This window comes from Procambarus clarkii, chromosome 45 (genome assembly GCF_040958095.1).
Source record: "Procambarus clarkii isolate CNS0578487 chromosome 45, FALCON_Pclarkii_2.0, whole genome shotgun sequence".
In the NCBI taxonomy this organism is placed as follows: domain Eukaryota; kingdom Metazoa; phylum Arthropoda; class Malacostraca; order Decapoda; family Cambaridae; genus Procambarus; species Procambarus clarkii.
Window position 1 is genome coordinate 6,184,723 of NC_091194.1, and position 22,690 is coordinate 6,207,412.

The 22,690-nt window shown below is 48.7% G+C and overlaps 1 protein-coding gene across 7 annotated transcripts in view; it reads left to right on the plus strand.

Moving 5' to 3' along the window:
• LOC123769798 (fibrous sheath CABYR-binding protein) overlaps positions 1 to 22,690 on the plus strand; it is a 225,839-nt gene that overhangs the window by 92,067 nt on the left and 111,082 nt on the right. For 4 of the 7 annotated variants that reach the window (XR_011222097.1, XM_069301286.1, XM_069301287.1 and 1 more), the window contains exon 2: positions 7,414 to 7,663. The exons of the other annotated variants lie outside the window; for them this stretch is intronic. Coding sequence is in view for 3 of the 4 variants with exons in the window: in XM_069301286.1 (XP_069157387.1) it covers positions 7,454 to 7,663 (210 nt within the window). In the remaining variant the exon portion in view is untranslated. The remainder of the gene's footprint in view (positions 1 to 7,413; positions 7,664 to 22,690) is intronic. 7 annotated transcript variants of the gene reach the window in all.

Sequence of the window (22,690 nt, forward strand, 5' to 3'; positions counted from 1 at the left end):
TAGTAGGTTGCATTTGTAACGTTGGTTACCATAACGTGAAAAACGACGTATTAGTCGAAAGAGCAGCTTTAGTGAGGGGCCGAGCCATGTGGTCTACTGGGTCGTATCCCTGTAAACAACAACAATCATTTACAAAACTTGCGAAACCTGTACATCTTTTCTCACTCACGGCGCTTTTGTTCGTTCATTATATATTTTAAGCACCGAAGCACTAAGAGGTTGTTTATAACATTAACAACATTGGGTTGTGATGCTCCGGAGCTGGTAAGGTGTTTTAAGTAAATATAAACTGAGCCGCCATAAGGATATGGGAATTAAAGAAACGGCAGAGGGCCCATGCGAGGCGGCTCCTATTGGGCCATGCGAGGCTGTGATAAAAGGTGTACAGGTTTCGTAAGTACCTATAGTAATAAAGTAAATGGTTGATGAATCCGTGGTCAGTAACCATTGTGTGCAGGACGAGGAAGACGAGGCACTTGTGGGTGTAGGGCTGTAGAGATACCAGGACCCCCTCTGGGGGCTCGAACCCCGTGTGGGGGCATGGTTGTTGCTCTGGTACGCGGCATGCACGCGTGTCTTCAGGAGAACGGGTTGTGTAACACGCACGCACACCACCTATGTCCTCAGGAGATATGGCGAAGCCACTTGAGACGTGCTGAGGAACTACTCTTAAGCATGAAGCTCCCTGGCCCGATTTAAGAATAAAATATTAAGTCTGAAATTCGAGGAACTGGAAATGGTTCGCGTGCTCGAGTTATTTAATTGAATGAATTGCAATTATTACACGCTTCCTGCGTCTGCTGGTTGGTTTTGCTGCTAAATGTTGCTTTTTAGACTGTCCTAATTGTTGGAGTTTGTCGGTGGCACGCGCTGCCAGACCCTTACACCGTGCGTGGGGTACCTGGTTGATGGGGTTCTGGGAGTTCTTCTACTCCCCAAGCCCGGCCCGAGGCCAGGCTCGACTGAGTCTCTGGTCCACCAGACTGTTGCTTGGAGCGGCCCGGCTGATCCGGAAATTCTTAGAAAACCGTCCAGTTTTCTTGATGTCCACGGTTGTTCCGGCAATATTTCTTATAGTCGCTGGGAGGACGTTACACTGGTGTAGTGTTGGGCCGCAGCAATGTTTTAACTACAACACGTAACGGGAAAGATTGCCGGAACATGTGGGCGTGTTCAGGGGTAAGTTTCTGCAAGATGTTCCGGGCGGTAAGTTTCTGCAAGATGTTCCGGGCTGTAGTGTGGGTGTCTGCGGGTAGTTTACACAGTTATCACCAGACGAGCCTGGTGCTTGGCGCGGGACTCTTCCAAGAACCCACTCCAGGTACAGGCTATACTGACCATAAGTGCTCACGTGCGCATGACTGGAAGGCTCGCGGTAATGTCTTGGTGCTGAATCAAAATCATTTGAAAGTCAAACAAATTGGCTATTCAGGGTTGTCAATGATGGCGTCTTGGGGACAATTTACCACTCGATATTCAATATTGATAAAACTCGTCAACTCTAACTTGTAAATATAGAAAAGTTGTCACCTGGCGCACACCTGTAGTGGAGTTGAGTCCTCCCCCCCCCCATGCCCGCCGGGCAAGGCTCGTCTAGTGATAACTTGCAATGGTCAAGTGGATAACATACTGGATACGCTAACGTGTTTGGAGCCACCAGGCTATCTAAGGTTCGAATCCTTCACGAGATTGAGGTCTTTATAGTTGGTAGTTTCTTGGTACTGCCCGTACGCCCACGTACCAACTATATTAACAACCTTCCAACGACAACCCAACAAGTCTAAAGACTTTAGAATGTATACATAATTGAGTCATTCCCTTCCCCATTAGAAAGGGCAACTAAATTGTAAATAGAAAACAATGGTTGGTTGTTTACTAGTGGTTGTCATCTTCAGGTACTTAAGGGTATTTAGCCTTCAGGAGAGCAGAAATAACCGAAGCTACTATATCCTTATTGGATGTATTTTCTCAAACTTTTAACCTTGATGTGGTGAACTAATGGCCCGGATATGACCAGGTCTCCTGGTTGGTGGTCTGGGCTGACGTGAATCACTGCAGTTGATGAGGTATACCTTGGAAGAATTCGTACCAGTATAAAAGATTTTGTGAAGAATACTTGATCAAATAGGCTGTCACGTTAGACTGTGCAAGCAACCACGTCTAACAACCTTGTTGATCAGACCACCGACCAGACCTGGTTGGAGACGGAGCCGCGAAGACATTGGTCCCCGGGACCTTCACTAGGGAGATGCAAAAGTCGTACAATTAGTGGATTTATAATAACGTTTCCCTTAATGAATGGTGATTCATTAATAAATTCATTAATAAATGGTGATGGGTGGTTGTTAAATGGTGGTGAGTGAACGAGAGGTTTATTCTGGATGAGTAATATCAGAGTATAATGAGATTACTGTCGGTGGCCGCTGCTGACTCAGGCTGTGAGGGGGGGGGGCTGACTCATGCCTCCCACCACAGCCAGCTTACTCTACTGCGGTACTTATGTCGAGTCCAGGTTTGTTCAATGGTATATCCAGCCCCTTATCTTGTTTCGTCACTCTTTAAAAATGCAGCCGTTTTGCTTAACCAGAAAGGTACCAACCCAAGCAACCCGCCTAACCTATCGAGGTCGATGTATAGAAAACTTCAATATTACGGTGCTTTGCTACTCGCACACCACGTCTACAATGGACTGATTCCATAAAAATATGATGTACTCGGTAAAAGGTTTGACGAGAGAGGAGAGCATGAACATCAATAGGATTTTATAGTTTTGTCTGTTCAAACTCTCCTCCCCGCCCCCCTATCCCTTCCTCCCCCTATCCCTTCCTCCCCCTTCCCTTCCTCCCCCTTCCCTTCCACCCCCTTCCCTTCCACCCCCTTCCCTTCCACCCCCTTCCCTTCCACCCCCTTCCCTATTCATGAGAGGGTGGTTGTACTCCCAGCTGGCCACTCGACCCACCACCATATTTGGGAGGGAGGCCCACACAGCAGTTTCCCATCCTCTGGTCTGTCTCATAGTCGCCCTTCACGGCTCGTTCGAATCCCTTGCTTGTGTACTTTATGCAACTTGATTAATAAGTATGGGTATGATGGAGGAAGTAGTGTGTTTAAAGGAACCCATGGTGGCGTTGCGGGACAAGGGAGACATCTCCCGTCACGCAGGGTGCAGTCGCATCTCCACAGATCTCCAGTATCCTCTATCGATACTGGTAATGGCTCCAAAGGGCCACCACTTACGGGCTATTCATGCCCGTGCCACCTTTTGGGTGGCTTAATCTTCATCAATCAATCATGAATCGTTGCAGGGAAGGGGAGTCGGTCGGCCGAGCGGACAGCACACTGGTCTTGTGATCATGTGGTCCTGGGTTCAATCCCAGGCGCAGGCGAGAAACAATGGGCAGAGTTTCTTTCACCCTATGCCCCTGTTACCTAGCAGTAAAATAGGTACCTGGGTGTTAGTCAGCTGTCACGGGCTGCTTCCTGGGGGTGGAGGCCTGGTCGAGGACCGGGCCGCGGGGACACTAAAGCCTCGAAATCATCTCAAGATAACCTCAAGAAGGGTAGTCAGGCTGGGTCGCTTGTGTGGTCAAGTTTGGTGCGTCTGATCCTCCGCCACACCGCCAGCATCCACTCCATGGTATGGGTTTAGGACGATGGTCTAGTATTTGGGGCCAGAGTTCGAACCTTCGAATATCATTGTGAATTAATGTCCACAATCATGTAATAATTGGTGTTTGACGAATCCTGACCATTCTAAATTTCCCTCAGTATCTTGTATGCGTGATCATGTCTCCTCTGTAATCTAGGGGACTTTCACTTTCAATTAGAGCCTTGGCTCAGTTGAACCCCCCCCCATCCTGAAACCCTCAACAGGTTATGCTCCAGGAATGCTCCTCCAGGGCTGAGATCTAATGGATACCTTACCTTGCGATGATTCCGGGGCTTAACATCCCCGCGGCCCGGTCCTCTACCAGGATTTGGGTGGGTAGTGTTTGACTCATTCAGCCACAAAGGACAGGTGGATAACTTTGAGGCTCAAGTAATCCACGTTCCCATCTCTGAGGCCTCCTGGTTGGTGGTCTGGCCAACCAGGCTGTTAGACGGAACTGCTCGCAGCCTTGACATATGAATTAGGGGAATGTCCAGGTCTCAATGTTGATCATAATACTTGAAGTAGGTGACCAGGCTTTGAGGGTAGACAACCCTCCTACAACCCCCTCCAGGTATAACTTGTTTCAAACGTGGGTTCTGTAGTTACCCTGGTCTAATGTTCTTATAAATAACCAAAGCGTCGGACTGATCGGGTGCTCGTCTAGTTGTGCTTGAGGGATGAACTGCCTCTTATGGGGGTCCCACCTCTCGATTCTTAATCGACTGGTGTGTATCGGTTAGTGATATCAGATGTAGGGAGATCTCGTATGGCTGGTCGTGGTAGGAATTTTGTATAAAAAACACATTAGGCCTATGGAGGTTGTAGGTCTTGAGGATCTATACATTTTTTCATCTCTCTCCCTCCCGTACTGGACGAGGCTAAACGATTTAATCTATTACAGCCAGAACGAGGTTATAGGATAGGATAGGCCTAAAATGGCTTAGGCCTGTCCCGAGGGCCTTGAGAGCCCTGGGGGAGGGAAAAGAACCCATGTTCATCTCCGCTAATTACAACTCAGGCCTCGCGGGGCATGTTGGGCAACCTTCAGCCGTGCTCATGATTCGTTACAAATGCAACAGTTTTGCCCAGAAACGTTAGGAGTAAAGCAACCTCGTTAGCTTAAGCCAAAATACATAAAACGTAAGTATTACGGTGCTTTCCTTGTTACTAATATGTCGCATTTTTTAAGGATTCGTTCCGTAAAAATGCAACCCATAAGAAGGGGACCTATTGGGTGAGACAGTAAATGTCACAGGTGAGGAATGATTTAGGGGGGGGAGGGGGGAGTGCCTCGCAAGCACTTCGGTATGCAGTTTAACTTCCTTGGAGGACTGGACGGGTTGATTATCTATTATAAAGAGTTGGGGGAGGGGGGGGGGGTCACTGGCTTGTGGTCGAGAGGGGAGGCAAACTGTTGCTCCCACGGTGATAAGGGGGGGGGGAGCCGGAGCCCTCAACAGGTGCCCCCATCCCTGCTTGCTTGCTTGGCTCTGCCTGCCTGGCTCTGCCTGCCTGCCTTCAAGGACTGTACGCTCCCGCAGCGGTCGCGATGGCACCGGTATGTGAGGAGGAATTAACATTCCAGGCAGGCAGGGCGCTCCGCCCGGAGGGTGCACTTTACGCGCGGTAACTGCGCATGACGGACGTGGGAGAGGACTTTGTGATGGACTCACGGGGCGGCACTTGGTCTTACCCAACTTCTTAGAGTATAGCTTTGTTGTATACAAGACTTTTAATGTAGAATTAATCAGGTTAATTAATTAATCAGGGAGCCGGTCGGCCGAGCGGACAGCACACTGGACTTGTGATCCTGTGGTCCTGGGTTCGATCACAGGTGCCGGCGAGAAACAATGGGCAGAGTTTTTCACCCTATGTCCCTGTTACCTAGCAGTAAAATAGGTACCTGGGTGTTAGTCAGCTGTCACGGGCTGCTTCCTGGGGGTGGAGGCCTGGTCGAGGACCGGGCCGCGGGGACACTAAAGCCCCGAAATCATCTTAAGATAAGGTCACAAGACACCCCCCCCCCCCCTACATGCAGACATTCTCCCCCCCCCAACATCCGCTCGTCTAACAACTTGCTTGATCAGTCAACCATGAGGTGTGGTCAGAGACCGGGCCGCGGAAGGTGCTGATCCCCGAAATCATCTCAAAGTAGTTGTACCATGTTGGTAGACTAACCATGGTAGGTGGTAAACAGTTGTGTGTGGGGGGGGGGGTCACCTTGTGCCTCTCAGACGGTGACGAACATGTCAGCCTTATAGAGGAGTTTCTCCACTGTGTGCAACTCTCAACAGTTGCCCAGGTACCTGTTTACGCCTAGGTGAACAGACACATTAGGTGAAAGAAACGTGCCTAACGTTCGAACCTGAAGCCAGGTTCGAACCTAGCTTCAGGTCGGGCCCGGGGAGTAGAACTAAGCTCGAAACCCTCTCCAGGTATGCTTCGGATAAGTGTCTATCCCGGGGATCAAATCCTTGGTTGTGGGTCGAGGACGCAGCCTACTGTGCTACAAGACACTTTAAATTCCCTTTCATAGGTTTATTATGGCCATATCCGAGCACTGGATCTGTGTATCTATGTATTTACGTATGCGAGTTAGCTTAGCATTTTTAAAAGTACCGAATCACATTCTGTGGTTGATTGTTCAATAAATCCCTCAACTATATGTTTAACTGATCTCTAACCCTGTCCATGGAGGACAGAAGAAAATGTATATATGCTGGTTAGCATTGTAAATGTGTGGCCACGTCTGTGGTAGAAAATAATAATAATAATAATAATAATAAAACCTTGATCCCTTCACATCCCCCTGGTAGACCTATGGTTGCTCTCTACGACTTTGCCCCCGTTGGATATAGGCCTATGCCCGTACCGAACCACTTGACCCCCTTCACATAACCCACTCGTTATGTCCTAGACTGTGACCTGTACTACTCCAGTAGGGGCGGCCCAGCGTGCCCGCCCTTACCCACTCACGGTACAACAAACTTTCACAACTCGGTGATCAGGGGGACAATGACAAGAATAATGGGAACTGCATATATCAGTTATTTATATCCCGCCAAACTCGCTCCTGTCTAACCTACACTAGAAACAACCCACCGGTCCCGCGTCTGTCATTACTCTACAGTCCTCCTTAAACGGCTAATTTGAAGTAAAAAAAAAAAAGTCAACTTTTCGATGACTGTAACCATGTCCAATCAAAAGTGATTTGTATAAATCGCTGCTAAATACTTTCGAAATCTAGATTACACATTATTTTTTTTTAGTTATATAATTTAGTGTACTTTTGTTTAAACTTTTCATAACGTTTATAATTTAAAATAGTTTTGAATGGCTGTGTTTGTAACAAATGTGGTTGATTGTGGGAGTGTGGAGGAGTGGTGTTAGGGTGTTGCACCTTGAAGCTGAGGTGGTCTGATCAAGCCAACGACTCCATTATTCAAGGTGCTGCTCGACCACCCCCTCCCCGTCCCCCCTTTGCTTTTGTTGTCGGCCTCGTCGCTTCTGCCAGGTTCCTCGCCTCGATTTGTCGATATTTTTGTCCGGGGGGGGGGGTAGGGGGTGAAGATGGAGGGGGTGGAGTTTAAGGACAAAGTTGAAGTGTCAAGTATTGAGTTATGATGGCGTGTGGGCTGTCCGTCTTGACGATATGTTGTGTGGGCTTTTTTTCCTTAATGTTTTCCTCGCCCCTTAATGTATTTCTCCCCCTTTAGCCATTTTTTTCTCCCCCTTAACAATGTTTTTCTCCCTCCCGTCAGTTGCACCAGAAGTCCACACCACCACCAACCACACACCACAATGGGGATCCGCCACTCTAAGAAGTCTCACGACATTCAGTCGAGCCCCAAGAAGAACGGTAATCCCGAGACTGAGGTCAAGATTAAGGAACTTACCGACGACGCCCCCGTCAGGCTGGAGGAGGCAAAGACGGTGGAGACCATAGAGGAGGTGGCAGAGAAAGCCACAGCTCCTAATGGTGATGCTACAGCAGACCAGACACAGATTGAGGTAAAGTGAGTTGCTTTGTTCCAGGGAGGGAGGGGTGGTGGCGGTAGTTTAGGAGACAGGAGGGTGGTTTTGTAGTTTAATTGCTAGTTTGGGTTAGATAGGCCTCTAAGAACGAGGCCTTAGTCATAGTAGCATGTATAATCCCCCAATAGAAAAGCCCACTGGGAAGTTCATTGTATGAATGAACATACTAGGATAACAGCATGTGCAAAACCTTTAACACCTGGGGTAGGGGGGGTTAAATGGTTTACCCAACTCTTGATAGCACTGGAGGGTGCTGCTATCACCCAATTTTTGGCTAGGAAACCTTTCCAGGGTCTTAAATCCATGTTCTGGGATGCACTCGATCACATCACTTGGTACTGGGAGCCCTGGACTCAGAGAGGACTCCTCTCGCATTTTTTTAAATAATTATAACTAAACGGCCCCCCTTCACTCTCAACATCTTACGGTCACTGGATCATCCTTACTCTACTCACAATGTACAACCTCAGTATTCACAGACTGAATTTCACTCTACACACTTCACATAACTCATAAAGGACAAGTGGATAACATGTGTAAATTCATTTATTTCCAGACTACAACATACACCACTTGAGTTTCTCGCTGAACTCCCCTCCACAGTGACTAGCCCACTGATAAACCCACTTCTGAAATCAGTCATTTAGAAGGCCTAGTCAGATATGAACTATACTCCACAACCCAGAACTTTGAAAAGTTCTCACATTACCTGCCAAGCGCAGAACCTGGCTTGCATCTTGGCACACGATACACCAACACACTAATTATCCACTGGGGAGTATCTGGCCCATGCAAGAGTAGTACCAAACCTCTTGCACACTCCCAGATTGACACACCGATGACTGGCATCTGTCACCCACCAGGGTCTCTCATCTCTGACCACGAGCCTGGAGCCCAGGCTGTGTTGATGGGTGCTTGTCAAGGTTCTGGATCTTTGTATATATACACAGTATGTTTGAATTCCTAGACCTAGGCTCCCATCATCTCATTCGCTATGGTGTGGGAAATGAACAACATGGTCACCTGAGACCGAATTTTCACTTGTCACGTGGTTAGCGCGTTCTTTGAAGGTATCGCGCCATTTGACCCCATTGTGGATTAGCACTTAGAATGGTCCAAGTCTCTTAAGATCCATCTGGTCTTGCCAATTTAAGTACTGACTAAACACTTAAGCCTTTCCCCATGTTAACCTAACTGTCAGTCTTCCCACAAGATCAAATCTCTTTCTGTGTACATATATAAATATGAAATACATCACTTGTAGTCTAAGCTATATGTATCTAAGCCATGTATGGTGTTACCCGCCGCTAATAGGAAGAGAGAACTCTACTGGAGTGTTCATCCTGTGAGTGAACAGACCACCATAGCAGCATGAACAAACTCTCCGATCCCGTCCTCCATGTAACACTCTGGGCTTTTTTCTATCACTTTCGATAATCCAGTTAGGAACTTAATAGAAAGGTAGTTAACATAGTAGTTATGAGTAATCATAGTTTGATTTATTAGCATGGCTAGCTAGCATGTGGTGGTCAGAGGTGGGAAGATTTGGTGTGTGCAGGGGTAGTGTTGGGATGGCGTGTGTATGTAGCTTGCTGGGTATGTTGTGTGTAGGGTGTAGTTGGGATGGTTGTGCTGTCCTTAAGTGTCCCTGTCTTGCAGGTCAGCACACACTGATTTTGGAGAAATATTGTATTGTGAAATATTGAAGAGATTTTTTTCGTGCTTGTATATGTATATCAATTTTTTATGATTGGTAGAAGTGTGTGTGGGGGTGACAGTCTGAGAGTTCGTGGAGTGGGACGACTAAAAATTCACTTATTCTATCCGTTTATACAGCCCCCCCCCCTCCCATGAATGTAATATTACTCTGGCTTTTATCACCACATGCGATAAAAAGTACTTTTTATCTGTAAAATGGTGCCTCCATTATATAACACGGGAATAAGGTTTGTAACACCTGTGGATGTGTGTTGCAGCGGACCGCTCAAAGCAACAGCCTGTTGGACCAAGCTCGCAAAAGTAAAGCCTGGCTCCAATCAGGACTGATTAGAAGAGCTTGCAGAATTCGGGGAAGGATTGAACCTTAGCGATGAGCCTGGTGACGGTCTTATGATGGCAGGTGTCGCGTCATCTTGACTTGTTCACATTCCCATGGGGGGTAGGCTTCTTGTCTTGCAACTCGTGCAGAGGTTGATCGCCTCATTAATCCCTGATCAATAGTTATAAGACTTGGAGGATGGATTAACAAGCTAGGCGATGTACACAAAGGAATGACATAATAGAGATATGAAGTAATTTGCGTTTTTATTGTAATCTTAAGTGTGTGTGTGTGTCGGGTTAAGATATGTTCTTTAAATCCTAGCAAAGAATGATTAAAATCAACCAACTCAAAGAACAGATGGGAGGTAACGATGCTCCTATTGTGTACCCAATACTTCCCCCTCCCCATTATACAATCTCTACTCCCCATACTACGTTTTTTCACTTTCAGCCTCGGGTATGCCATCACCACGTCCGTCCCGCACCAGCTGGTTGTATAGGCTTGCCTCAGCCTGTAGGCCCACAGACCAGTCGGTGAAGCCTCTAGGTACCCCCTGCAGCCGTGGGATTGACCTATATGTACCGAAAGCTCCTTCCTCGCCTTGCTTCTTGACTAGTGTGGTCTTGTTTTACCCGAACATTCGTGTTAAGCACCGTCCATCACAGCCGGAATGAACGCAGTTTTGAACAATGTTCCTCAGAGAACACACAGATGTTACACCACCTTTTGTGGGTATAGTTGGGGAGGGGGAGTGTAGAAGGGCCCATCAGTGGCCCGGCTCGCCTAAGGAACGGGGGTTGGGTGGGTCACTGTGAGGTCTTGCTCTTTCTGCCCCGCCATAGCCTTGGTGTACCTGTTGTCATGGCTTAACTATTTAATAATATTCAAAACCTTTGTCGAGCCTATCCTTCAAGGTGTGGATGGAGGTGGCTTCCACAACTTCTCTCAGGGAATTCCACTGACTCCTGACTCCCTCGTACAGGCTTGCCATGATTTCGGGGCTCAACGTCTCCTCTTACTCCTGGAGAGTAAGAGTATTTCCTTACACACTTACTCGTTTATCCGTCTACCACTTGTACTCTTATCTCTTCTGTCTGGGTGGAGTGCCACACTTCACTTTCCCCAGATTGGCTTTACTGTCTTCCTGTTCGTCTTGCAGACGAGGAGTCACAACGTGGCTGAAATATGTTGACCAAACCACACTAGAAAGTGAAGGAACGACGACGTTTACGCCCGTCTTGGACCATTATCCAAGTCGATTGTGGACCATTCCTAGACTCGCTCACCATCGACTTGAGAATGGTCCATGACGAACCGAAACGTCGTCGCCCCTTCACTTTCCTGTTGGTCTTGTATATGGGTATAACAGTGATGGTGTGATGTCGAAATCTCCTAGGGGGTATGACCGCTCTCGGCCCCTTTCCAGGTACAATCCAGGTAAGAGCACTAGTCGAACGTGCCAGGCGTGTGGAGTGACCCAGAACGCGCAAGTTCAATCGTGTTGCATTACTCGGATTTTCTTAGTTGAAAATGTAGGAATGGTGGTGTACGGTGGGGGCTGTGGTTGGTTCAGTGGGTACGGCTGTTATCTTAACCAAGGTGGGTGTTGCTGGGGTGACTATTGCGTAGTGGGGGGGGGGGAGGGCTACACTTAACACAATCAGTGAGTCAACTCTGATAAGAACCAAGTTGGCTTCACCCACTGACTGTTCCGGCTACTTGTTAAATAATGTTCTGCTGTTCACACTCGCAATAATCTACCTATTGTTGGTTCCCGGGATCAGTGTCCACGTGACTCGCATCATGATTGGCGGTCAGGCCAATCAGGCTCTTTGACGCAGCTGGTTGGAGTTCAACGTACTGGTCACAGTCGGGTTGATCAGGTAGGTGTTGATAGTTACCTTGATCTGAAGTCTTCAGCTGAAAGTGGAAAATCTTCACTTTCATCTAAGGTGTAGGCTATAGTTCTTGCCTGCAAATTTTATTAATACCCAAGCTATTCATCTGAGCAGTTGAGGCAGATGCATAAAGTCAATATTATAATGCTTTAATTTGCAGTAATATCTTGAGGTTATCTTGAGATGATTTCGGGGCTTTAGTGTCCCCGCGGCCCGGTCCTCGACCAGGCCTCCACCCCCAGGAAGCAGCCCGTGACAGCTGACTGACACCCAGGTACCTATTTTACTGCTAGGTAACAGGGGCATAGGGTGAAAAAAACTCTGCCCATTGTTTCTCGCCGGCGCCTGGGATCGAACCCAGGACCACAGGATCACAAGTCCAGCGTGCTGTCCGCTCGGCCGACCGGCTCCCTAATACAATGCATTATTTTCAGGATTCTGTCGAAAACGGTTTTAGGTGCGAGGGCAGGTGGAGGTTCCCCACTTTGGGGCCTTGTGGTGGTGTTGGGTGGAGCAGTGGTGGTGTACTCGCCTAGTTGTGCTTGCGGGGTTGGAGCTCTGGCTCTTTGGTCCTGCCTCTCATCCGTCAATCTACTGGTGTACAGATTCCTGAGCTTCTCGAGCTCTTATCATATCTACACTTGAAACTGTGCATGGAGTCAGCCTCCACCACATCACTTCCTAGTTCATTCCATTTACTAACTACTGACACTGAAAAATTTCTTTGATGTCTCCGACTCATTTGGGTACTCGGCTTCCACCTGTCTCCCCTTAACTTGTGCGTGTATCACCCGTGTTAAATAATCCATTTTTGTCTACCTGTCAATTCCTCTGAAATTTTGTATGGTGATCGTGTCTCCCCGAGTCTGTCCAGCGACGTGAGGTGCATTTCCCGCAGCCTTTCCTCGTAACTCATGCCTCTTGGTTCTGGGACTAGCCTAGTGGCATACCACTGAACTTTTTACAGTTTTGTCTCGACTAGTGTACAGATTGTGGTTGGTTGCTCCTGGTGGTGGAGGGGGAAGGTCGTGTTGACGCGTTGCAATACGTGGTTTGGGTTTAATTTGTAGTATAAGCCATGTGCTTGCATAGCTTCCAATGTAGATGATAGAGCCCAGTAGGGTCTGGAATCTGTACACCAGTTGATTGACAGTTGAGAGGCGGAACCATAGAGCCAGAGCTCAACCCACGCCAGCACAACTAGACGAGTATGTACATAAAGGTACCCCGCTAAGCTTAAATGTGTGTAGATACGTGAGTACATACACATTTACACTAAAATGTGTTCAGAGTTTACAATATCAGCGGTATTAGGGGGGGGGGGGGGTGTGGAAGGGGTGGAGGTACATAGGTACAATAGGAACACTAATCATAATACTTGTTTACTACAGATTAAGCAAACGCCAGTAGGCCTATTGGCCTCCATGCCAGGCGGGCGCCTATGAATACCCACTCTACTCCACTCATCTGTATGAATGGATCGTTGCTTGAATGGTGGGGGGGAGATGGTTGCCAGGTTATAAATGATATTTCTACGTTACCTTGATCTTCATGTCAAGTTGCTAGGTTCCCACCCTGACAGCCACGTGAATCACTGCCAAAAAAGTGTTGGCACCCACCCCGCAGCCCAACAGACTTGGCAGCTATTTAAGCTGTTTATTAAATAGCTGAATTAACGCGTGAAAGTGACATTTGGGCCCGTTGTGGGGCCCGGCTGCTGGAAGGAGCAGCCGCCGCCCGGGACACCAGACGAGCCCAGGAGCCCCCACGCGGCCCGTGGCGGGCCCGCCATCCTAGCGCCCTCCAGGCCGCGGGGCGAAAATATACAACGCGTGCTGGTAAATCTCTCCCTTTCCCCCTCCCTTTCCCCCTCCCTTTCCCCCTCCCTTTCCCCCCTTTCCCTCCCTTCCCGGCCCGTCTCCTCTTCAACAGTACGCGACGCATCGATTAGACTAATCGTATATTAAGCTACTTTTTATAAGATTTAAAATTATTTCCGGTGTAACTTCTGGCTGAGAACTGTATCGTATGGTGGCGAGGCCTCAGCACACGCAAGTTCAATCCCATCTCATTGACTATTGTCAGTACAGGACTTAAATATAAATGCCTGTTAATGATTGTCTTCAACTCCCATGGCGACCATGTATAAGAAAATATCGCTAATGTTAAAAGTGCTTTATGTATTTTGAACGCGTCGATTCCGTAAAAAGTACAACCTATCTGGGTGGGGGAGACGCGCGCCGCTCCCTAAAGTCTGTGTTCCATTTGTACCTAGGCCTACAGTAGTCGGCAATTTATTAAAATGTTATGAAACGTCTGAAAAAATGGCTATTGGGGGAAGGGTTAGTGCTTATTTGGCACTAACTGGTTTACTTTGTCACTTCCAGGGATCAACGATCTCGCGGCTCGGTCTCTAACCAGGCATGGTTGGTTTGGGGGAGCAGGGGGGGGGGGTGGTAATGATAAAGGGGAGGGGGAGATGGGGCGAGGTGGGCTGGTGTTTTTTCCCGTGGGAATGCAGACGCGGGGTAGTGAAGACGGAGCATGCTGGTAATGGTAGTGGGGGGGAGGGGGTAGCGTTTGGGTATGGGGGAGGGGCGTGGGGGCATGAGATCATGGTGGCGAGTGTACGTGCTGATGTAGTAAACTCTCACGCCGGCACCTCGGTAAACTAGGTTGTTGCTACTAGCAGTTTGCAGAAGTTAATTACTCTTTCCCTGCTCTCAATCCCTGGGTTGTGTCGAAGCCCGTTGGCTGGTTGTAATGGCTACCTTACCTTGGGGTGATTCAGGTCACTGAAGGTAAGATCATCATCTTACGTAAGAAGGATGATTACTGAAAATGCCAGGTGGTGGTGTTCAGACCTGACCTGGCTTGGAGGGTTGGGCATCCTTTTAGGCGACGCTGCTCGCAGTCTAGCGTATGAAGCACAGCCCGGTTGATCAACATAATTACCAAATCAGTCTGGGTAGTGCTGACCTAACAAGTGACTACGGGGGAATGAGTGAAGATGATTAAGCCACCACGAGAGGCTGTCTTGTACCCGCCTGGGACACCAGTCCCAGGGCCCCCCCCCATACAATCTCAGGCGGTCACCCCCGTAGTCCGCCTAGACTACGGAGGAGTGAGGTCTAGCTCCCCGAGCCCCGCCCTCTCGCCTTGTTGCATCTCTTATTGTTTAACTATTGTAACGTTCAAAAGTGGCAGCAAGGCGGAAAGTGGCAAAGGTAGCGACAGTAGACAATGTAACTGCCCTCGTGGCAATTACCAGTAGACCAGACCACACCACACCACACAATAGAAGGTGAAGGGACGACGACGTTTCGGTCCGTCCTGGACCATTCTGAAGTCGATTGTGACTGGTCCAGGACGGATTGAAACGTCGTCGTCCCTTCACCTTCTAGTGTGTGGTCTGGTCAACTTACTTTAGCCACGTTATTGTGACTCATCGCCTGCAATTACCGGTACTTAAGGAGGTGTGACACGCACTCCCCCTCCTTCCCCTCTATTCCCCCCCCCCAACAGATCCACCCCCCCCCCCCCCGCCAGTTTGTCTTTATCGATTTCCTTCCTGTCACTTCGCCTCGCTGTCGCCTTTCATGGCGTTAGATTTTATTTATTACCACCCAGCCTCCTAAAATGGCGGTGCTTGCAGCAACAGTTTGGAGGAACGGAGACAATGTTAGTTTGTACTATTGTATATGAGGCATGGAGAAAAAGGTCAAACTTAAACATTCCTAGGCCTAGTATAGCACAATTACTCAAGTCTTAAAATAACGTATATTAGGCCTGGATTACTTATTTACTTGATAAACAGGCTTGATGTGTTGAATTTCCATTATTCTAGTGTACCTGGTTGATGGGGTTCTGGGAGTTCTACTCCCCAAGCCCGGCCCGAGGCCTGGCTCCACTTGAGAGTTTGGTCCACCAGGCTGTTGCTTGGAGCGGCCCGCAGGCCTACATACCCACCACAGCCCGGCTGATCCGGAACTTCTCTTAGCGTGCCGTTTGGATTAATTAATTGGTACAAAACGAACTTTCTTGGTCCAACAGTTTGACCAAATAGTTACAACTGTGTTCAGAGGGATTTTAGTGTAGATGAAGAGGTCGTCTAACATCTCTACCTCACAGGATGATTAGTCTACTGGCTTGCACTAGCACATTGTGAGGAGATTACCAGTGTAGAGCATTCGTGGGTGGTGGTAGATGCTGCTGCTGGCTGTTGTCTAGGGTCGCCACCTACACTACACAATGAGGCTGAATAAATAACACTCGCAAATTAAATGTTTCGTGGCAGCCTTCCCCCTTTGTCTTCTGCACCGAATAATCATTGTCATTTTTGGGTCGAGTTATTTATAGGTTGGGTTGTGATGGCCTTGAATGGTGGTGTGTGGTAGAGCCTTGTGGCCAACACTCTTGGCTTGGTATTTCCTTCACTCTTCCTTCCCTCCCACACTTCTTAACTTTTCTACTGGTCTCCCCCACCCCCCATTCTCTTCCATTTCCGCCCTCTACTATTGCCTGTCCTGGCCGTGCGTGCCTTCATCCATGTTATATCTTGAGGTTGAGATGATTTCGGGGCTTTAGTGTCCCCGCGGCCCGGTCCTCGACCAGGCCTCCACCCCCAGGAAGCAGCACGTGACAGCTGACTAACTCCCAGGTACTTGTTTACTGCTAGGTAACAGGGGCATCAGGGTGAAAGAAACTGCCTATTGTTTCTCGAACCCGGGACCACAGGATCACGCATCCAGTGCTCTGTCCGCTCAGCCACCGGTTCCCAGATGTTGGTGTATCTTCGACCTAATCTACAAACGTCTCCCTCCCTTGGATCTCGGTCCACCATGGCAGGAGATGCCCATATTTCTTAAGCGGCACTCCTTATGCCTATATAATACGGCAACTAAATATGGATTTAAGTGCTGAACTAATTTCTTGAACTGAAGTATATGAAGTAACAAAAGAATATACTAATTTCGACGCCAAAATAGTTACAATGCAACAGGCACGAGGCTAGTAGACTGAGTAGAGGGGTAGACCTCGTTCCCAGTAGTTACCGATAGTTAAGCACTCGCAAATAACATTGAGGGAAACCTCCAGTCCTTGTTGGCTACCTTTTGAGGGCCGTGTGGGACTGCTGGGGTGAGCGGTGGGGGTAGCTAACCCCCTCGCCCCCTTTTCTCCTTCCCCTTGGTGTGTTTTTTTTAGTAATGATGGCGGGGCACAGGTGAAGGGGAAGTGTAGAAATTGGAGATACAGTAGCAAGTCAGATGGCACGCTGGCTGTCCGCCTTGCTACCTTACCTTGCGTTGGTTCCGGGGTTCAAGGTCCCCGCGGCCAGGCCTCCTGGTCGATTGGTCAACCAGGCTCTGTCTTGTTAGCGTGTGTATTGACAACTAAGTTTGTTCCCTCGTGTGTGGGTGTGGGGTTCCTCGTGTATTTCAGCACAAATGGATGTCTATAGGTAAATACTGTATCATTGACATACTCGCTCCGATGCTTTTGTACACGTTTCGATCTGTTTGAGAAACTTTTATTATTTAAGAGATGGAAGGATTTCTGATCTAAGATTTCATGTAGGAATTATGTATTGTGTGTGTTCCACACCCTGGTGGCCGGTTGTCTGGTGGCCATGTTCAGGAGTTACGGGGCCTCGTCATTCTTCTCTTTTTGGCTTAAGAGGGTGGGAGGGGGGTACTATTTTTGGTTGTGGGGGTGGGAGGGTTGCTGTAGGTGAGGGGGGGGGGTTACGAGGTGGGGGGGAAGAGATTGTTGTTTACTGAGGTGACTTATACCAGAGATTAATGAAAGAGGGATAGTGGAGGGGGTTTTCCTGGTGGGTGAGGGGGGGGTGTCAGGAAATGATAGCCCCTTTGAGAAGTGAAGGGGGGGGATTGGAAGTCAGGATATGATTATAGCATTGAAGGGGGTGTCAAGATACGATAAACCCTCCCCCCACACACGCTAATCAATGGGGGGCTATACACCCAAAATATATTCTCATGATGGCACAAAGGCTTCAACCTTTACCTGCTGTTAGTCGGTAAAGATTCTAGGGATTACATCTGGACAGGTAACATATACAGAGCTGAAGCATCCAGACTAGTACCAGTGACCAGAAGCTACCTACTCTTGTGTATCTTAAGATACACACGAGTAGTATACAACTGTTCCTTCTCCTAACATGTGGCGTAAACTGCCCTGGCAGCTTTCCTGTCCCGGTGTTAAGCAAGCAAGCTTGCTCTTGTTATTATAGTCCGGGTATTGAGACAGTAAGTTCCATCTCAGGAGGATAGAGTAGACTATTTGTACTCTCCCGCTCTTATTGTCTTGCTTCGCTGCGCCCCTCCCTCATGCCACATCCCGGGCTGGCCTGCTAGTTAAGGTGTGGCTTCTTTCCCTCCCTCCCACCAACCTGGTATACGAGGGGGGCAGGGAGGGGGTACAACGACCCAATCGGCCCCCTCCTTCCCCCGAAATGGTTACCTTGGTGGTGGAGGCGGTATGATACGACCAAACGACAAATAGCATGGGAGCACGAGGACTCACCACGTCCCCCCTCCCTCCCTCCCACCTTCCTCAACGCTGTCCCCCCCCCCTCTAACCTCTGTGCTTGACCACCGTCACACACCTGGTGACCAAAGCACTTGGGTCATCTTGACGGCAACACAGCCCCACGCATTGCACAAGTCAAAATGATCTGCAGGCGAGAAAGCCTGCAGGGAAACAAGTACCGTGAGACCAGGACATTTAGACGTGTCCCGGGATCTGTGGCCCAGTGGACAAGTGTCACAAGTTGAGCCTCGCCCCGAGTGGGCTTGGGGAGTACTACCAATCCTAGAACCTCATCCAGGTACAATCCGGGCAGTGGATTGTCACACCTTGGAGCTGGTCGGCCGAGCGGATAACACACTGGACTTGTGATCCTGTGGTCCTGGGTTCGATCCCAGGCGCCGGCGAGAAACAATGGGCAGAGTTTTTCACCCTATGCCCCTGTTACGTAGCAGTAAAATAGGTACCTGGGTGTTAGTCAGCTGTCACGGGCTGCTTCCTGGGGGTGGAGGCCTGGTCGAGGACCGGACCGCGGGGGGGGACAAAAAAAAAAGCTTCGAAATCATCTCAAGATAACCTCTAGATAACCTTGTATAGCAGTGGACTGCTAGAGTATTCGTCCAGACAACCGCAGAACTGAAGAGCTGAAATACGCACACGTTAAACATGTGTTAATGTTATAAATGTTAATTTCACATGTTGAACACTCGCAGCTGCTCCCTTCAAAATGAAGGCATGAGAGCCCACCCCTTCCTCCTGCCACTTCTGGCATGTTAGTGGTGTGGTCAAGCAGGCTGTTACACGCCGCCACACTCCATCATAACTCCGCCCCGTTGACAAGTCTTGATTTGTTAATGTTCCGTAATTAAATAATTACCCAACTCGTAATTAAGAACATGTACTTGTGGTTTATCAGTTACTACGGGGATGGTAAGGTAATTACGAGTGCCGAGCCAGTACGGTCAGCACTCGGGATACGAGGACCTGCACCTGGGATACGAGGATGGTGCCCAACCACTCCGACAATCTGGGATAGTCTACCGACCATTCCAAGTAGATGGCCTGACCAAAAGAGAGCTCTAGCTCTGTGTCCCCCGCATAGTGGTATTGTCTGGCACTGTCCTTCCCTATGAGCGACTTGTTGGTGTTTTTGAGGACGTCGTTAGTGGCGGTGCATTGCGACGATTTCGAGGCTCCATGTCCCCGCGGCCCGGTCCCCGACCAGGTCTCCTGGTTGCTTGACTGGTCAACCAGGCTGTTGGACGTGGCAAGGTCTCAGCCTGACGCATGAATCACAGCCTGGTTGGTCAGGTATTGTTTGGCGGGGACGGAAACGGTGAACATTGTGAGGTAGAGCCCTCGAGATGAGGGTGTGGTGGGCGGGAGGCGTGGGGGGGCGCCTCGCCACATGGTAATATTTTATGCATGGTGTAGTCTCGGTTCTCCCCCCTCCCCCATTTCCCCCCACCCATCATCTCTGCTTAATCTTGGTTTTTTCCTCCTTTTGTTTTATGACCTCTCTCGTTTACTATCGTTCTTCTCTTGTTACAGACATTCTTTCACTTCTCTCGTCTCCTCTCCCTTCACTGTCCTCTCCCACCCTTCTTCCCGCCTCCCAGCTGTCTCTACTCCCCACAGTCTTGGGTTACACGGCCCCCCCCCCCTCCCCTCACCACGCCACAGCCTCCACCTCCACACAGCTCCTCTGACTGTTGCCTTCTACTCCCCCCCACCCTGATTCATACACCCTTACCCCCAAACTCTGTACTGACCCACAAGACATCACGCTATTGTGATTTGCGTGTAATGAAGTAAGGGCGAAGAGGGAGAACGGAAAGAGAAAGAGGGAGAACTTAGCTCGAGTGCAGGGGGGAGTTGTGTAAAATCCTGGTTTGTCTCGGAGAGGCTGCAGGAGCCAAGTAAATTCGGTAGAATTTCTACTTTGCAATTCATATACCATGTCGAATCCAGTCGATTTAGGCAGCGTCTGGGATGGTCTGGGACGTAGGTTCGAATCCTCGTAACGGCCCTTGTGGATTTGTTCATTTGATACATCACGCTATTGTGATTTGTGTGTAGTGTGAGACGCAAGAAATCTGTGCTCCTCCCCCCCCCCTTTCAATTCTACATTCCCCTTTCCTCCTCCAACGGTGCTGTCCTCCCTCACACCCTGCCGCCGCTCAAATCCCCACCCAAATCCCCACCACTGCCAGTAATGATATCTGCTCCCCCCCCCCCCCCCCCGCAACTAATGAGTCCCGGCCGCCGCTGCTGCTCCACCATACAGCGTAACAGGGCGATAATTTATCTATTGGTCACTTGTTATTTGTGGCGGGGAACTATCAGGAGAAAGCACCAAGCCATTACGACTATCGGAGTGTGTGTATGAATGCTACACAGTATTCAACTCACAAGATGAGTGGCGCTGCCCAGTAAACTCGCCCCTCGGGGCAAAATTTAAATTTAAAATCTATAGACATCCAGATGTGGTGAAACACATGTGAAGAACCTCTCAAACACTCACAGCTCCCTGACAAAGAGGGAGCCAGCTTACTTAGCTTAGCTGCCAACACCCACACATGGTGTCAGCAAGACGGACAGCCCGCCTGCTTTCATACCTCTCCCTGTATTTCCCACTTCTATACTTCCCTTCACCTATGCCTCTCCTTCCTCTTTACTTAAAATAAGGGGGGGGGGGTCGGAATAAGGATTTGGTATGGGAGGCGGGAAGGAATGGTGCCCAACCAACTGGACGGTCGGGGATAGAACGCCGACCTGCATGAAGCTACGGGGGGGAAATAGTTGGGGACAATATAGAAAATATAGTTGATAATTAACACGAGCACAACAGACTGACAGCTAAATTGACATGCTCTTGTACTCGTCCCTGGGTCCTGACTCCTGCTGGGATTCAGTATTCATAAAGAAAGTGTAGCGCCTTCCCCCTCTTTCCCCCCCACGCGTATATGTGTGTGTGGTGGGGGGGGGGGAGAGAAGTGGTATGAAGGACTTGTGTGTGGGGGGGGGGCGTCTAGTTATCAAGAGTGAGTGGCCGTGTAGTCTGTAATCAATATGTTGCAAGTGTCATATTGTAGTGGTTTGTGTAACCACAGACTGATACTAGTCATCCCCCCCCCCACCACCCCCTAAATGTCTGGAGGTTAATGACCATTACTCGACAAAAATGGTCAAAATTACGTTGCTTTAAATTTCAATGAAGAGGCATAATGTTGACGCCGTGAAGACCGTCGAAATGTGGATGAATTACCCGAGCCAGTTTATGACGGACAACCTACCTGTTTGTTCCGGGGATCAACGTCCGTTTGGCCCGGTCTCTGGGTGGCAGCAACTAGGAGGGGGTAGCGATACTGTTAGGCACAGTTACTCGCAGCTCGCGTGCCTTAGCAGCCATTAGCTAAATTACAATTTTTCGTGAAATTTAATGGAAAAAAATGTTTGGTTTATACATTTATAATGGTATAAGTTTACCAGAATCATGTTAAAAGCATAACGTGTCATATTAGAGCGGGGGGGGGGGTCCTAACCGGGGAGGGGCCACCCACGCTTAATCTGACAGAATATTAAAAAAAATTAAATATTGGTCAAATTAAGATCAAGGCCGTTTCAAGTTTTGATTCTACAAAAGTGTTACAAATCTCACTAGTTGTAGCTAGCTTCTGTTTGTGATCTATAGTTTTTGTATAAATAGAATCCATAAATATCATTCGGGTATTTTCTAACTATGCCTGTGTGAAGTAGAACAAAGCTATTGACATGTTTTTGAGGTCATTACCGATACCTAGTAGGACTGGTGGCTTGGTCTGGCGAAGGGGGGTTGTGGGGGCATATATTGGGTGATGCATTAATGGTTTGTAATAGTAAAAAAGTTAAGAACTCCCAACCTAAATAAAGTACCGACCTACCCCCCCCCCCCTCCCCCGGATATAACATGAGGGGAAGATCGGACCCGTATGCCTGGAGTGTGTGTGGATGACGTAGACTACTGTACTACAGAGCCCCTCGATGTAGTAATCACACTTATCTCGATGTGTGATAAGTCACTTGTCACTTTCCGATACTCTGCTCCCAGTTGGAAATGTAGCAAGTGTGGTGGTGGCAGGAGCGGGCGAGCAGTGGTGGTACACAACCTGTGGGGACTGTGACGTGGGGAAAATGAAGTCTTAACTTTATGCCTTGCATGTTTTATAATTGAATTCTTTGTCGTATCAAGTCTAAGTTGTGGATGGATGGAGGCGGTTTTAACAACCACCATTACCACTACTACGATTACTACTACTACTACTACTATTACTATTCAGCAGACGATGAATCGCAACGTGGCTGAAGAATATTGATCAAACTACACACTAGAGAATGAAAAGACGTTTCGCTCCGTCCTGGACCATTATCAAGTCGATACTACTGCTGCCCGCTATTAGTAGCGAGTACTACTACTCGGACCCACTACTCGCTGTAAATTCTTCGGGTGCAATCGGCGACGTTGATCACCCGCAT